Here is a 17,055-nt window from a genome sequence, read left to right on the forward strand (position 1 = left end):
AGTATGGGGTTTATTGCACCATTCTGTACCTTTTAGTACTGTTGCTAGCTGAACAAGTTAGTGAAGAATATAAATTCACTTCATTTGAAATTATAAAGTTATTGATTTGGTTGTTTTTAATTGTTGAACTTAAAATACCAATAAAATTCAAATGTAATTTCATATAGTTACAGTGTACCTCTGCAGAGCTCTGTATAAAATTCAGCTGGATGTATTTCAGAGAGAACATCACTTCAAGCAAGAAAAAGAATTACAACTTCATCTTTCTAGACACTTTCTGATGATTATCATTAAATATGTACTGACCTCAGTTCTTTATGAGCCCAACAGAAAGGGTAAGTGATGTTAAACACTTTTTGGGAGTATGAGAGAGAAAAGAAAGATAACATACTGCTGCAAGTCTTCTGGTCAGCATTCAGAATGTATCCTTGTTTACATCTGCACAGGTAGGAGCCAGGGGTGTTTATGCAGAAGTGATCACAGTGATGCTCAACTATACTGCACATATGAGGCACTGAAAGAAAAAAAGGAAAGCATTATTAGCTGCTGGTCCTAATTATTTGTAGTCACAACTGAAAAAAAACTGATGTTGAAAATTGTAGTGAAGTAACTCAGAAATTTCAAATTAAGTGTTGCTAGTAAAGACAAAAATGAGATCTTGAAAAAATAAAAATGAGATCTTGAAAAAAAATACACAAAGGAGTATTTGAAAAAGCTAATCATTTGGTGGCCCTATGAAGACAATGAAACAAACCTATTATAATCAACTTTAGAAAGTAAGTCAAATTTAAGTGTAAGCTGATATAGAGGACATTCAATTTCACACATGAAGAAAATCACCACAGAGTACCCAATAATAAAGAAGAATTATTAAAAAACAACTTGATGAAGATACTGTTTTGCTTGCTTAGTTAGTAATGTTGAGGAATGTGCAAATAATACATGATGACACTGAGGATATGTATCTCCAAGATTCATTATGCAGGAGCTGAGTTGAGCTACCCTCCAGATTGTAAGTCTTTCTGAGTCTATTTTTGTTCTGTTTGTATTTTATGTCTCTAATAGCAGGTATTAAAATGCAGCAGACAGCCAATGAAAGAGAAAAAGAATGAAGGCCCATTCAATCAAATTAATTGTTGAACTATTTTTCTCCAGAGCAGTATTTGGGGATTAAGAAAATCTTGATTTTTTTTTTCCACTGCAGCATTGCTTGTATGTAATCTCTATAATATATAGGTGAATTACTTCTCAGAGAACTTTGTGTGGAAAAGTATCTATTTTGCTCAACAGCAATCAGGGATTGGTGTGTTCCTTAATGTGCTAGTTCGACAAAACCCTAGTAAAAATTATGGAATAGATATTGACAGTAATCTTCTGGATACCAGAAGATTAGCCTGCAAAGTACCTTAACCTGGTAGGTGTGGTACTGGTGGAAAAAACCCACATGTGATTTTAAGATATATATTATGTATCTGCTCTTTGGCATGGTTACTAGAGTTAGGTATTTATTGCTAACACACAAACCACCACAGTTCCCTAATTTATTAATCAGCTTCTTGGATCTCACAAATATTTTCCCATAATAAATCTTCTCAAGTACTTTTATTTATGTGAACACAGATCTACTTTGACTTCTTGTCTTGTCATCTTTCTGTCATTCTGAAAATGAAAGAGTTCAATGACAGGAGTCCAATAACTCAGTTCCTTCTGAGAGTACATTGTTGCTGTCTGTTACCAATCTTCCCATCTACCACACAAGTTCAGTGTATATATTCTGAAGTGTTTCTGTTGCTCCCATTTCAAAGCAGCGATACTCTGGTCATTAGTCTGATTCCTGTGGTAGAGTCTGCTCTCTGAATGATTTCTGCAACCTCATCTCTTGCAGGAGGTGTTTGGTGATCACAGGAAGGTAATAGAAAGGATGATCTCATAGTTAAGTAATCTGAACATGAGCCTTGTTGTGAATTAGATCTTATCTCTATATCACAGGGTCCTTACTTGATTTTGGGCAAGACAATAGTATCAGTATCTTCAAGGAAACATCAGCCTTCACACTGTAACTGTTCAGATAGACACCTGAATCTGGATTTGCAAGAATACAAGTGATGGCTGTAGAGCTGTGAATAACATGTTGTATTAGTCAAAATATGTTACATGCCTGAAAATCACATCAGGGATTGCACTGAGTCAAATATTTAAAGTTAGTGGGTGGTTTTGACAAACTTAACCCTGTTTCTGTTCCTCCATTCCTCCAGTGGAAAATGGGGATGACATCGCTATTTACTTTACAGGAATATAATAAAGACTTCATCTGCTCCTGATTGCTCCATCCCAAGTCCTGTCTTTCTCACACTTCATCTGACCTCCATCTCCTTTCCTGGATTCTGTTCCCATTTCCAGTGACATTTTTCTGAGTTTTCAACTCTTGTCTTATTCTTCATGCCTCTGATCCCCCAGGATACTCTTTGCTTCTGTTTTACCTTGCTGACTAGTAATAAAAAGGGGTCCTGGCTTCATCTGGTGTTTCTGACATCCCCAAATCTTTAATAGTCAGGGGCAGCAACTGTAGGGAACTTCTGACTTAATAGAATAGAGCACATCCAGTTCACAGGGATTCTTCTGAGAATATAGGTCCTGGGTACTTAGTAGTCTCCCCCATCCAGTAGTAAGTAGTGGCTAATTTGGCTTATTTCTTGTTTTCCCCACAAAGCTTCACCATTTAGCCATGGTTTTCTCTTGTCGTCACAGGAACCATGAAGACACATTCCCACAGGCACAAGGGTGATCCAGATACAAGGACAGCTCAGGGGACAAGGTCTTTTCCCACAGCACGAAGCCCAGCAGACAGCATTCCAGAAGACTTGACCAGAGGGGTGCCTTCAATTGCTTTAGCAAAGAAACAAGGTGTCTAGATGCTCCACTCAGCTAAAATGATACTGCCTCTGGGTCCACACCTGGGAGGACTTAAACTAATCACATATCTTGGAGGATGTAGGTGCTCTAGGAAGCAGAAGCTATGATTACTCTCTTGAAATTCATCAAGCTGAATGCTGCTTCACAATCGAGAGCAAATAAAATGTTACGGATCCTATCTCCAATGTAGTACCTTATGTTGAAATCCATATGAATCTAACAGTTTAAACTCTCTGTTGAACCTGGGTCTGAGTTTTTAAACATGTCTTAGGATCTCACTTTGAATTCTCAGCACAGCAAATCCTGTGGAGGCATTCCCTGGGAGCAGGAGGCAACTGCTATCCTTGTCACCTCCATAGTCCTCCATAAGCAGTGGGGGGTGGCTTCACTGAGGAACACAAAATTTTGATTAAAAGTGAGCTAAAAACTCTAATAAATTTATTGGATATGGCCCAGTGAGAAAAAAATCCCAACTAAGTAAATGGTATTTGTACGGGATTTGTTTCTAAAACACAATCTAAAAAATCAGCATTTGCTGCACATTCCATTTAAACTCTGAATCCATGATTAGTTTACTCTTTCTTGGTTTTTAAATATATCCCACTATGCCAGATAATAATACAGCAAGGAAGAAATGGGAAAAAATCTATTATCTGATTCATGTCTGTGTTGGTGTTTTGTGCTGAGACAGTTCAGCTGCTCTTTGAAACAATTTTGGAAAAGATCAAGTAAGGAAAATCCTCCAGACTATCCTTACAATAAGCTGCAGTTTTTTTCTGGCAAAAGCATCCCTAGACATGAGTGACCATTTAATCTTAGCCTGCATTCTTTTTCTGGATTCTAATGAAAAGACATCAGCTAAAGGCCAAAGTTGTAGGAACTATTTTCACATTTATCTCAGGAATAAATAAAAAAGTCTACTAAGCACATAGATTAAAATAAAATTAATTACAAATGCCATGATATTTGCAAAAGCTAATTCCTTATCAGGGAATTACAGATGGAAGTGATATCTCTATTGTAAGTTAATGCTTATTTAAATATTTACCTTATTGTATGAATAAATAATGTCACTGTAAAGGTTTTTCCTAATTTCCTGTATTTAAAACAGATGGAATACAAAACCTGCTAAGTCTGTGTTTCACTTCCAGTCACAAGACATATACAGAAATTATTCTTTGCATAGAATTCGTATGTAAGCTTTGGAAGAGGAATTAATGGACTCTCAAGACTATTTAAATTACTGAAAGGCTGTCCAGCAGTTAAAAGTTTCACTACTAAGGGAGACCACTCTTAAAATGAAGAGATGAAAAACCTTATCTAATATTCAAATATCAGAAATAATAAATTTATTGCTATTATGCAATAAATAGGAAAATCATTATATGTGTGTTTGCCCAACTGCTTATGGCCATGAGCAATGAAATAATTTTTTATGGCACTTAAAAGTAGCATGAGTTTTCCCTACGTGTGTGACTGCTGTTCTGGATATTGTTTGGCTAATCTCCCTTCAATGCATATGTTCTAACAGATAAGGTTTCATGTAAAAGAAAAGTTTAATGATAATGCTTATTTTTTCTGTTTCATCTATATATTCAAATCTATAGATAAAAATCTTACCACAAAGTTTAGTCTGGAAGGCAGAGGTCAATGTTTCAATCTGACTGAAATTAGCAACCAGAAACACATGTTCTTCATGTGGTTCACTCCCAATGGACTTCAGAGTGTTCATATCCACTCTTCCGACTCCAATAGCAAAAATTAGGATTCCTGAGTTGCGTGCTTTAGCAGCAATCTCTGCCACAGGATCCTGAGGTCTCCCATCTGTCACTATCATGATAATTCGGGGCACATTCTGCCTCAGGGGTCGAGCCCCCTCTGTCTCTGAAAATGCAATGTTCACTGCATACTGCAGAGCCAGTCCAGTCATGGTGCCAGTGGAGAGGTGCATCATCCTCTTCACTGCTCTTTCGATGTCCTGCTTCCGCCTGAAGGTCTTCAGTGAAAACTCCTGCTTGACAGTGCTGCCGTACTGAAGCAGACCCACGTGCGTGGCATCAGGGCTGATGTCCAGAAACTGCAAGATGGTCAAAATGAACTCCTTCACTTTTTCAAAGTCATAATGACTCACACTGCGAGAGCTGTCAATGATGAAAACAAGGTCCAGACGTTTGTTGTTGCAAGAGTTTTCTAAAAGGAAAATGCAAAAACAATATTTTACAATTTCAAAAGGCAAATAGGTTCAGGTTTACTGTCTAAACAAACTCTGACAAGTGCTGTGAAAATTCAGGAAAAATAGGACAAAGCACAATTAAGAATACTTGGGCAATATAAATTTGTTCTCCAGTATATAATAAAAATGGCCTGATAATTGATCATTATATGTATCTGTGTGTGTGTGTGTGTGTGTGTGTGTATGTGTGTGTGTGTGTGTGTGTGAGGTAAGTGCCCAGAATGGTTAATGGCAGTGGAATGGTGAGAAATAATCACACAGAGCTTGGGTTGAAAAGGACATTAAAGATCATGTAGTCCAATCCTCCCTGCCATAAGCAGGGACACCTTCCACTAGACTGGGTTTCTCAAAGCCCCATCCAACCTGGCCTTAAGCACTGCCAGGGATGGGACATTCACAACTTCTTTGAGCAATCTGTTCAAGTCCCTATACCTAATCTAAACCTGGCCTCTTTTAGTTTATTATCAGTTCATTCCTTCCTGTCCTACCACTACATGCCCTTATCAAATGTCACTCTTCAGGTATTTTGCGTTACCCTGTTGTGTCACTGTTGACATTTTGACCTCATTCCCCATGCAAGGGCGGAAATCCTCTCTGAATGACACTTAACTATTTAAGTGGCTGCACTGTGATGCTTTATGTGGCAGAGCCTGAAAATTTAGCAATCTAATACTGTGACAAGTCAGGAGGATATAAGCGTTTCATTAAAATCAGAGAAAACAGAACACTGGTCATAAATACAGGTCAAAAACATCTGTTAATTGCACTGACTGATAAGAGAAGTGAAGGGACTGATTTTTCAAGGAAGTTGGCACTAAGCAGTACTCTGCATGTAGAAAGTACTGTTCTCAATGATGTCAACTGCAGCTGTGAATGCTCAGCAGTTCTACAAATCAAATGTCATGATTTCAAGCATGTAATTAATACCCATCTGGGGAAAGTTTCATGTATTGGACTAGCTCAGCATCACAGAGAAATTATATGGTTGCATCAGAGAGAAAATCCTGTTGTCTGCAGTGGCACTCCACTTAGCCAAAAAACCACTCATACTGAACACTCCCTGAAATCTTTGTCAGCTATCAGAAACCTTTTTTTCCAAGAGTCACTGAAGCAGAAATATTACAGACAGAGCATGTCTATATCTGACTATGGCACAGATGGGCAGGCCAAGCCATTAGGGATAGCAGCAGAAATGAAGGTTGACTGTCTTCTAGGAATACTAAGAGCTTTCTGGGACTGTGGGTACGTCCTCTGGCTTCTGCTGAGCATACTTTTCTGAAAGAATATGAGAAATATGAGATACATGCATGAATTGCATGATGCGAATGCGTCAAGACTGACCATTCACAGGAAGCCAGCACATGACAGGCTTGAGGCAAGCCTGTGAGTTGAGCTGCCAAACTTGCCACAGAAAAAGACAGCATGTGGAAAAAGGACTTTGATGGGATGCTGATGAAAAGAAACCAACAGAGGTTTAATGTGTATACTAAAGACTCCTCCAAATTAGGAAATCCCTGCATCATAAAAGCATTGCAGTTCAGGGAATAACTTCAGGTGGCATTTTCTTGCCCTTAAATTATTCCACATGCATCTACTTTTGACCTCTGTCAGTCAGAACATAGGGTCAGATATACCTATGGCTTCAATCATTGTGTCTGCTCATCTTAAATTCCTGTGGCTATGAATAAACCTGTGAGGTTCTTAGTTGTGTTTGTATACCTGGCTTGAAAGATTAAAGATGGGAAGAATGCTCATCAGACTGCAGTGGAATCCTTATTTTACTAAGATGAGACTCCCCTAATCAGTAGTTTCCTGTATTGCCAAACCCAATTCAATTCCCAGCACACTGTCATCCATCGTGTACAGTGAATGAGGCACTAGGGAATGTTTGGTGGAAAAGCAGTGTCTGACTGTACAATCAAAGGACATGCCATACTGCACTAGTACAAGTGGGCCAATCAAGGACTCAATTGGAAAAACATCTCTCTGTAGATTGTCCTTTAAACAAATCCACTTGTGACTGCTGACGAACACTCACCATGCACTTCTGCCAAGGCAGGGGGTGAGAAAGATGCCTGTTTTCACTCGTTAATTCAGAAGCCTCTTTCATAGATTACCAAGAACTTTTTTGGCATAGAATAAAAATGCTCTTTAATGACAATAAAAATGACTGCCTGGATTTATTCATGTGCAGTCTACAGTACAGCTTTATTCATAAGCGTAGGAATATGCTTGGGTTGCTTATTCTTTCAAAATCAGAGCAGGCTGAATAGAAGCCAAGCTGAGCAGAAACAAAATTCCAGTTCTAATGGGATACTGACATAACTATTTTCCACCTTATTATCTTAATTACCTTATATATAAAAAATTACAACTTATCTTTACTAATATAACATGAATGATTCCAGCAACACGAAGATAATGCTAAGTTATGATTTGTGGGAGCAGACCAAGAGGAAAGAAGGATAATTACAGAAAAAAAGGTTAAGAATATGAGTGTGCATATGAGGGGAAGGACAGATAAGAAAGAAGGGAGAAATGGATGCTATTTTATTTTCCTTAAACCATTTCAGCATTGATTCACTAAAGGTAAATCATAATTGACCAGTCTGATTGCCTTCTATGATGAAATGACTGCCTGGATGGATGAGAGGAGAGCAGTGGAAATTGTCCACCTAGAGATCAGCAAGGCTTTCAATGCTGTCTCTTTACAAAATCCTCACAGGCAAACTCAGGAAGTGTGGACTGTTTGAGTGGACAGAGAGGTAGTTTGGTTTGGTTTGGCACAAGGTCTGTAATTATAGGCTAAATGACAGACCCCAGAGGGTGGGACAGTAATCAGTGGCACAGGGTCTGGTTGGAGGCCTGTCACTGGTGGTGTCCCCCAAGGTTCAGTACTGGTCCCAGTATTGTTTAGCTTTTCACCAATAACTTGGATGAAGGGGCAGAGGCCTCCTCAGCAAGTTCCCCAATAACACAAAGCTGGGAGGAGCGGCCGATACCCCAGAGGGCTGAGCAGCTCTTCAGAATGACCTTGGCAGGCTGGGGAGATGGGCAGAGAAAACCATCTGAAACTCAACAGAGGTGAATGCAGGGTCCTGCACCTGGGGAAGAACAACCTGCACCAGGACAGGATGGGGGCTGACCTGCTAGAAACAGCTCTGCAGAGAAGGACCTGGGGGTCCTGGAGGACAATGAAATGTCCATGAGCTGCCACTGTGTTCTTGTGGCCAATAAGGCCAAAGTTATTCTGGGGTGCACTAGGAAGAGCATTGCCAGCAGGTCCAGGGAGGTGACCCTGCCCCTCTACTCGGCCCAAGTGAGGCACTGCCTGGAGTGCTGTGCCCAGTTCTGGGCTCCACAGCACAAGAGAGATATGGAGCTGCTGCAGTGGGTCCAGAGGAGGGCTACAAAGATCATGAGGGGACTGCAGCATCTCTCATATGAGGAAAGGCTGAGAGAGTTGGGCCTGTTCAGCCTTGAGAAGAGACAACACAGAAGGGACCTCATCAATGTCTATCAGTCTCTGAAGAGAGGGTGTCAAGAGGATGGACCAAGCTCTTCACGGTGGTGCCAAGCAATAGGACAAGAGGCAATGGGCAGAAACTGATGCACAGGAAGTTCCACCTGACCATAAGGAAAATCTTTATTTGTGTGGGTGCACTTGATCAGGCTGCCCAGAGAGGTGGTGGAGTCTCTCTCATTGGAGATATGCAAGAACCATCTGAACACAATCCTGTGCCATGTGCTCTGGGATGGCCCTGCTTGAGCCGGGAGATGGGACCAGATGACCCACTGCACTCCCTTCCAACCTTGTCCATTCTGTGATTCTGTGAAAACAAATCAGACCTACAGCCATGGTGCTGAATCCTTTTAATTGGAATATAGAGATTTGGATCCCAGTCTGAAGAAACTCATTTGTCTATTCTGAAGTCTGGAATGAATCTTGGTAGGAAAAAGCCCAGAGAGTTTGGGTGGACAGAAAGACATCACACTGTGCTGAATTACTTTGGAAAAATCTATTAAGCTGAATGAAACACAGCGTTTTTCAAAACAACTTCAACCAGCAAAGTTCTGTCAATAGAAATACCAAACATTTCCAAATAAAGATGTATTTAAAATATTTGTCTTCTGATTTGGTATGAATTTTTTTTAAAACTCTGTAATTATTAAAGTTGATTTAACTTGGGCTCAGTGAAAAATATTATGTAACTCTTCTACAGATAAAAAATCCAGCTTGGTGGTATTTTGAGGAGTGACAATCAGTAGTAATGACTGACAGATCTAAACACTCATCCCCTCAGATAAATTTTCAGTCATAGTTTTTTAGCAGTTACATGTTTCTCTGTTTGTCCTGTAAACTATAATCTCTTCCTCTGACCAGCTCTCATTTTCAACAGTGAACTTTCTCACAACTTTGGCAAACATCTTCATAACCAAAAGTAATTCCCTTTCACTCTTATGAAAATTTACTCACTGAAAAGAGCTACTCATCCATAAACCTACTTCTAAGTCAGCAGAGGTCTTTTATTGCCAACACAAAAGTTAAAAAAACCCTCAGTGTGGGTTGTATTATCCAAAGGGGAAGCCACGAGAGGGAAGACAAAGACAGAAGGAAAGATCAAGTCAGTAGTAAATATGTTCTCCTTCTCTACTAAATATCTCCTTCGTAAATGACAGCTACAGTGATGCCACCTTTGGAAAACTAACAATGCAAAGAAATTTCAGTTCTACTGGGAAGAATCCAGCTAGGATCCAATTACTGAGAGAATCATAAAACAAAGCTCAAAAAATAATATTGAGCATCTTAATTTCCTCTAAAGCTGAAAATTTAGTCAAATAATTTTATCTGATGACTGCAGGTTTCCTTCTATTCCTTTCTCAAGGCAAATTATGCTGAGCCTGTTTTGGCTTTGACAAAGCTCACAGTGCTTTGATTTTGCTCACCCATCTAGGGTCTGTGTCTTGAGAGCATGTTTCTATCCTCTCATTTTTCACTAATGTTACATTCCCTTAATACAACTAAAGTAGCACTAAGGAGCTTTCTTGGGCATTCGAATTGACTCCTCTAGACTGTTAAATCATTAGAACAGTTCCTGATACTCTTGTCTGAGGACAGTTCATATTTTCTCAAGCAGTCCTCAGGCATGATACAGGAAACAGCATGAACCAGGGATCCATTCTCTGTGGACAGAACTGGTCTTGTGAGCTCAGGGTATTCCCCAGCACAGAAGCAGGCCATGTTGCACCACTGGTCTCAGTGCTAGAGAGCAGTCTAAGGCACCAGCTAAGCTCAGAGGCCACCTGGCTCCACCCACAGTGTTAAACTCACTGTCCTGCTCAGAGTGGCTGTATGCAAGAGGCCTCCTGGGAATAATCCCCTGTAGGGATTATTCTCTGTGCCTTCTGAACCACGCATGGTGATTCCTAGTTTCTGTGGGCCAGAGACAGCTCCAGCCATCTAACAGCAACAATAATGGTGGAGGTTCCAATGTGCAAGAATGTGCCCATCACTGTTTCATTTCCTCAAACATTTCCATCTGTGGATATTCAAACTGAACACATTCAAAGACACAAGTTTTAGATGGTCATTTTTCAAAAGTGTTTGCAAGTTGGTTGTCTTGAAAAAATGCTCATTTAAAAATGAATTAGTTATTTTCTGGTATTTGTGATGGTGTTCACAGGGGTCTTAGGATGAGGGAAGAGACAAAGATCTGACTGCATCTTTCAGAAGGCTTGATTTATTATTTTATGATATATATTATATTTAAAATATACTAAAAGAATAGAAGAAAGGATTTCATCAGAAGGCTAGCTAAGAATAGAAAAAGAAAGAATGAATGACGAAGGCTTGTGTCTCGGACAGAGAGTCTGAGCCAGCTGACTGTGATTGGCCATTAATTAGAAACAATCACATGAGACCAATCGCAGATCCACCTGTTGCATTCCACAGCAGCAGATAACCATTGTTTATATTTTGTTCCTGAGGCCTCTCAGCTTCTCAGGAGAAAAAATCCTAAGGAAAGGATTTTTCAGAAAATATCATGGCTACAGGTATTGTCCTACATCTTTATGACTCCTTAATAATTGTTTTCCTTTCTCTTAATCTAAATATTACTTATTTGGCTTTATCCTAATAGATGAGAATAGATAAATGTTAAAGAAGGCTATTGTTGTATGCAAAGCAAAGGGAGGTCAGCTCAGTTTGGTAAACACTACAACCAAGTTTACACATTGAAAAAGTAATTTATAACAAGTAAATATTAGCTGCATGAAGATGTTATAGAGTATGATAATTTAAGCAAAAAGAGTTAAGAAAAAATAAGATCACAGAATAATTACTGCATGAGCAGACTTTAATGGTAATTTTAATATTTTTTGTTTCTTAGCTCACTCCCCAGTAATGCAGATACAATAATTACATGTCCTGTGACACTGCCAGCAGTAACACCAGGTTTATTTTTAGATTTTATCTTTGAGTAACAGAACAAGTCTTTACTGAAAAGTAAATAAAAGGGGGAGAAAACTATTCTCCCTGTTAGCATATTTTACAACTTCTTTCTAAATGTCTCTTCTTTCTTTACCATTTTATTATTTCATTTTCCCTGCCTGTCTTCTTTTTACAACCTCTATCCTTATAAATCTCTCCATAACTCCTACAAAATTTGTTAAAAGACGTATGAACTTCCTGGGTGTCAAATATTTTTTATTGAAGTCTATAATTCTGGTTTTCCCTAGCTAAATATCCAGCCAGAAAGATTGTGTTTGACATGTTCTCAGATAATTCTAAAAGATTTTCTAGGTCATCAAGAAGGTTTAATCTTCTTGTCATAAAATTATACAGGTAAATAACAGCCAAATTTCCAATTCATACATAAACATACCAAGTCCAAAATGCTTTGGGAAACACATTTTGTGATTGTGATTGTTGCAAAGAATAAATGAAGAAGAGCACTTATTCCAACCTTCCAAGCACTTCTTGTCTCTAATGAGACATTTTGAGCAAGTTAGCTTCCACTCCTTTTGGAATTTTCATTTTAATTCAAAGACAGACAAAGTATGGTATGGTACATTTCATATACAAATATACCAAAAAAAATTCATATGTATATTTCATATATACATATTTATATGTATAATATACATATATATGTATATTTCATATACATATTATATTACATATAATCATACCTAGTTCCTGAAGTAAACATTAGAAACTGCCCAATATCCCTTCCCTAGCACACATACATGCTGCTCTTGGTTCTGCAGGTGACACCACCTCTTCCCAGTTCTGGGACAGGCCATGGATCCAAGACCTGCCCCTGTACTTTCTGGCCCCATCCTTGCTGGGAATCTTTCCCCAAACACACAGGCCTATGGCCGTAACCCAAACATTCATTATGAGTTTGGCAGCTCACCCATTTTTCCTTACAAATTTCTTCATCTGGGAACAATCTCTAAATGGAACACAGCCTCCAGACATTTCTTTATTGCCTCTGACAAAATCTTTTCTGAACTTCCAAAATTTCTGGGACAACTATACAGCAAGAGGCTCTTGTCCAGAGATTTCCATTTCCTTCTACATGCAAATGCTTCATTATTAGTCACTACAGTGACTAAAGTAGTATATTATTTTGTTCTCATTTCACCTCACTATTTCTATTCCTTCCCTGTCACGCTTTTCAAAATAACAAGGTCATTATTAACACTAAGTCTCTCTAAATCCAAAGAACCAGAACTGACTCATAGTATTTCTTCATTTCTTTACCTATACTGGTGCTTCTCTGGTATGAAGCCAAAGTATGGTGTAAGGACAGTCTCAAGTTTCTTAGTTCTTTCTGCATATTTCAGCTTCTCTGAGACAGAAACTGTTGGGTTTCCTGACAGGAGCCAAACCTGCTTTCATGGTCAGGAGGACCAGGGAGCAGGTTGTTTTCCTTGCAGGCAGTGGAACACCTGCACAGAAGGATAAAGTATCCTGATATCCCCATGCATATGGCAACATGAAAATCTACCCACCACTCTCTGACAGAAACAAATGTTATGTGCTCTCAGCTAAGGATAGCTTACACCCATGAGAGATGAGGAATTCATTTTCTGAGCCACGATGAAGAAACTCGTGGTACACACAGTAATGCTACTTTGTATCCTGTTTCCACAGCCAGCCTGGAAGCACTTACTCTGTGACTTTTCCTGCACTCACCTGTAAAACATCAAATCACAACCAACATGAAAAAGGTGATTGTATGGGAGAAGGTGATCTTTTTATCTTTCTGCTTGAAGATCTGAGACTCCTATCTTACCTCAGCTAGTCAGGGTGCTGTTGGTGACACAGAAATTATTAGAGAAAGAAAGGAAACAGAAAGTAAACAATTGTTAGTAGCAGCACAGACAATGTAGAGAAAAAATGTGACCTTACTGAGTTTGTGGTATCTTGCTTTCAGGACATGAGCTTAACCTTTCAAAAACTCTTATAGATACTGTTTTTTAAAGTTGTCCATGTATTTGTTTACGGGGAAAGCTGTTAGCAACCTCAACATTACTCATTGATCAGCTGACCTGAAACCACATATTTCTATCTATTGGTAACGGTCTAAGTATTAGATTCTTTTCCAGAACAAATTCAGAAACAGCATGAGGAGATAATGCTGTATACCATTCCCCCTGTCTCCCAAAACATGTGGGACATCACGTCCACTGGTGAACCAGCAGTTCTTCTGCTTCAGCAGTACTTAAATAAGATGGTGTCTTCAAGGTTCCAAAGCAATTTAGAGTATGTTGTCCTCATCCACAATAGTGTCTGATCACCCACTCATGCCTATAAAATGAGATGTTCTTGAAGTCGTGCAAATACTATTTCCATGCATTTAAAATTAATTTTGCACATATGTACTTTTTAAATTAAGAAAGCAAAGTGCTCAAAATGAAGTCAAAACCAGCACAATGCTGAATATCAGTGTTCTTTCTTTTGGCCTGATTTTTCTTCAAGACATAATACACAGAGGAGGCTTTGAGCTCCTTGAGTGTATACTCATAACAACAGTTTTTTTACTCACAGTAATGTTCCTCACTGAACTATTGTCAAGGCAAACTCTTTTTCAAACAGAAATGGTATTTCACAGTAATTTGTGGGGGTTGTAACAAACAAATTCAGAAATACAAAGATCATTTGATGTTTAGTTCATGACTCAAGTTTTTTTTTTCTGTAACAGCAGATATTCTTTCATCCTGTGGAAATATTACAAATTACCTTAAAAAAAAGGGAAAAGAAGAAAAATGGGTGGGGGAGGGGCAAATTAAAAATAAGAAAACAAAGAAAGATGAGAGGAAGGAGGGAAAAGGCTTTGATAGAGGAAATACACACTAAAGAAATACAATACAATTTCTTGTGATGCTGGAAATCAAATTATACTCCATATAATTTAAATTACAGAAATACCCCATAGGTGACTTAAAAGTGAATGTGATTTTGACACATGAAAATTAATAATGAATACTAAATACAAGAGTTGGCAAGCAGAATGTTGTTCTGTGGTTAAAAACTGCTAGCACAGACCAAAATCCAAGCTTTCTGATCTCCATGATAATTGGCTACAGATGAGCATACTCAGATCAGAACATAAATCCCTGAGGTCTGTCACGGTCCCAGCTAGTCCTTCATTAGCTGGGGCTGTTTAAGGGATAACAGCTGCTGTAGGAACAACTGGCTGGGCAGGGATGTGGTTGCTGATCAGATCTCTCTTTCTGAGACTCTGGGACCTCTGTGAGGGGCTGGGGAGGCACAGCCTCAGCACAAACCAGGCTATCAAGCCTCAAAGCCACAGAGAGAGGGTGTTCTACTGTGGATAAACCCCAGAATCTGAAAAAGCAGCTACTGGGGGGGAGAGGCCAACAGCTGAGAGATAAGGATGAAAGTTGAAATTTTGAGAGTCAGCATAAAGTTCATGGGTGACCTCTCAGCTATTGAAACAAGCACTACTGGGAAGCAAAACACACAATTGCTAATATTGCCTTGAGACACAATGATTGCAGTATCTATCTACATATCTCAGAAGGAAAAACCAGGAGATTTTGTCATCTCTAAAATGCTTTGCTTGCTCTCTTTCCAAATATAAGGTGTTCAAATTTATATGACAATATCATGCTTTGAAGAGAAAACTGATAGGTAAAAAAATGGATAGGTATTTGATTACTCAGTATCCTTACAAAAGCTTGGCTAGGATTTTGCTTGTATTTTAACTACTTATGTGGTAATTCAAAAGATGTAATTTGCAGTCACTTCCTACCTTCATCTGCTGCATGGAAGAGTTTTCATCTCCCCCAGTACCATACTAGTACAGTATGTCTAGCACATGATGTAGTCACTGTGACATAATTCTCATTTCAATTGCAGTACAGATTTCAGTTACAATAACTTTAGTTTCTGACAGGATTATATCTGAGGACATAAAACTTCTCAGGCTTGCATTTATGTGAAGAAATAACACATCCATACATTGAGGCTGTGAATTAGCTCCTTACAGCAGAAAGCATCCCACATTGGCTCCACAGAGCACATTAGCAGAATTTAGAGATCTCTGGTCAGCTCTTACTGTATAAATATACAATGAATTAAACCAAAATTAAACAGGAATCTTATCTGCACTCCATAGAAGCATGATGGGTTGGGCTCACTTTTGTCACATACTTTTCCTTCTAATCTGCTGCTAAAATAACTCAGAATGTTTAACCTGATAATGTCTTCAGTCCTAAAGTTACATACACTCAAGTTTAAGAACTGGGTTGGAGATAATAATCCTTGGATTAATTTTAACTGTAGCAAGTGATTCATAAACTTAGTGAGTGTTCCACATAGTTCCTATTACTTCATATTATTAGTGGAATCATTCATATACAAGCACAAGACAAATCATGGTATATTTTGTTGCAAAATATAATTTAACGCAGACAGAGGCATTTGTGTTTTGCAGCAGCTTCCATTGAACAGGAGCCAAGTACATTTCCTTCTTGGCCTCCTTTCCTTTCTGTTTTAATTTTGTGCAGTATCTGTTAATTTTTTGTTGTTTCTTCTGGTATCATGAAATATCTAAAGGAATGCCCCCTAAATTAGCTTTTCTCCTTACACAGTTATTTTCAAAATCATGTAGCTGCATGTTTCATATTCCTAAGGAACAGAAAGAATGTTATTGCTTAGAAGAGTATTCTACATTCTAGCTTTCACTGTATTCACTACAGCTTTCATGCATTCACTTCAGATCTTTCCAAAGAAGTATGCCCATAAGAAATGAAATACATGCCCAGTTTACTAGAACAGAGTTAATCAAGAAAAAAAGCAAACATAAACACTTGTGGTTTTTTTTTTTTACAATGTGGGAATTTGCTTTGTTTTGTCATATATTATTAAGATGCAGTAGGGCCTAAGTCCCAAATCTGCTTCAGAAAAAAAACCTCACAACTTCAAACACCAAAAAGGCACTACATCTTGGATCTACAAAGACTGGATGCATGTTGCTTCTAGACATGAAACCTGCTGAAGGGTGCTGTGGACCTCTCATTGGCCTTGCAAACACGGTATGGAAATCATCACTCTGGACAAATGACCTTGCTCTTCATCAGTCTGTTTAGGTGCACAAGGCCATTTCATTATGTCTGAAGGGAATCAGCTAATCTAACAGACAGAATTTTATCTTTATAACCATGTAGCCAGCATATCACTGCTTTTCTTTAGAAAAAAACAAAATATTATTTTCCTTTCACAAATCAGGATAAGCCAAATTTGATCCAAACTCTGGATGAAAGTACTGATGAGGGGAAAAAGAAGGCAAAACTTAGTTCTTATGTCAGAAAAGGGGAAAGGTAACTGTTATCTACTACAGAAAAGAGAAACTGACCATCCTACATCTTTCTGT

At 38.5% G+C, this 17,055-nt stretch overlaps 1 protein-coding gene across 2 annotated transcripts in view; it reads right to left on the bottom strand.

Moving 5' to 3' along the window:
* The window catches only part of MATN2 (matrilin 2), a 68,383-nt gene that overhangs the window by 38,555 nt on the left and 12,773 nt on the right, over positions 1-17,055 (bottom strand). For both annotated transcript variants that reach the window (XM_071421536.1, XM_071421538.1), the window contains exons 3-4: positions 4,534-5,103; positions 392-514 (exon numbers count right to left, since the gene is read on the bottom strand). In XM_071421536.1, coding sequence (XP_071277637.1) covers positions 392-514; positions 4,534-5,103 — 693 coding nt within the window. The remainder of the gene's footprint in view (positions 1-391; positions 515-4,533; positions 5,104-17,055) is intronic.

The sequence above is a fragment of the Agelaius tricolor genome, unplaced genomic scaffold, assembly GCF_023055355.1.
Source record: "Agelaius tricolor isolate 1412-34295 unplaced genomic scaffold, bAgeTri1.0.p SCAF_2, whole genome shotgun sequence".
In the NCBI taxonomy this organism is placed as follows: Eukaryota; Metazoa; Chordata; class Aves; order Passeriformes; family Icteridae; genus Agelaius; species Agelaius tricolor.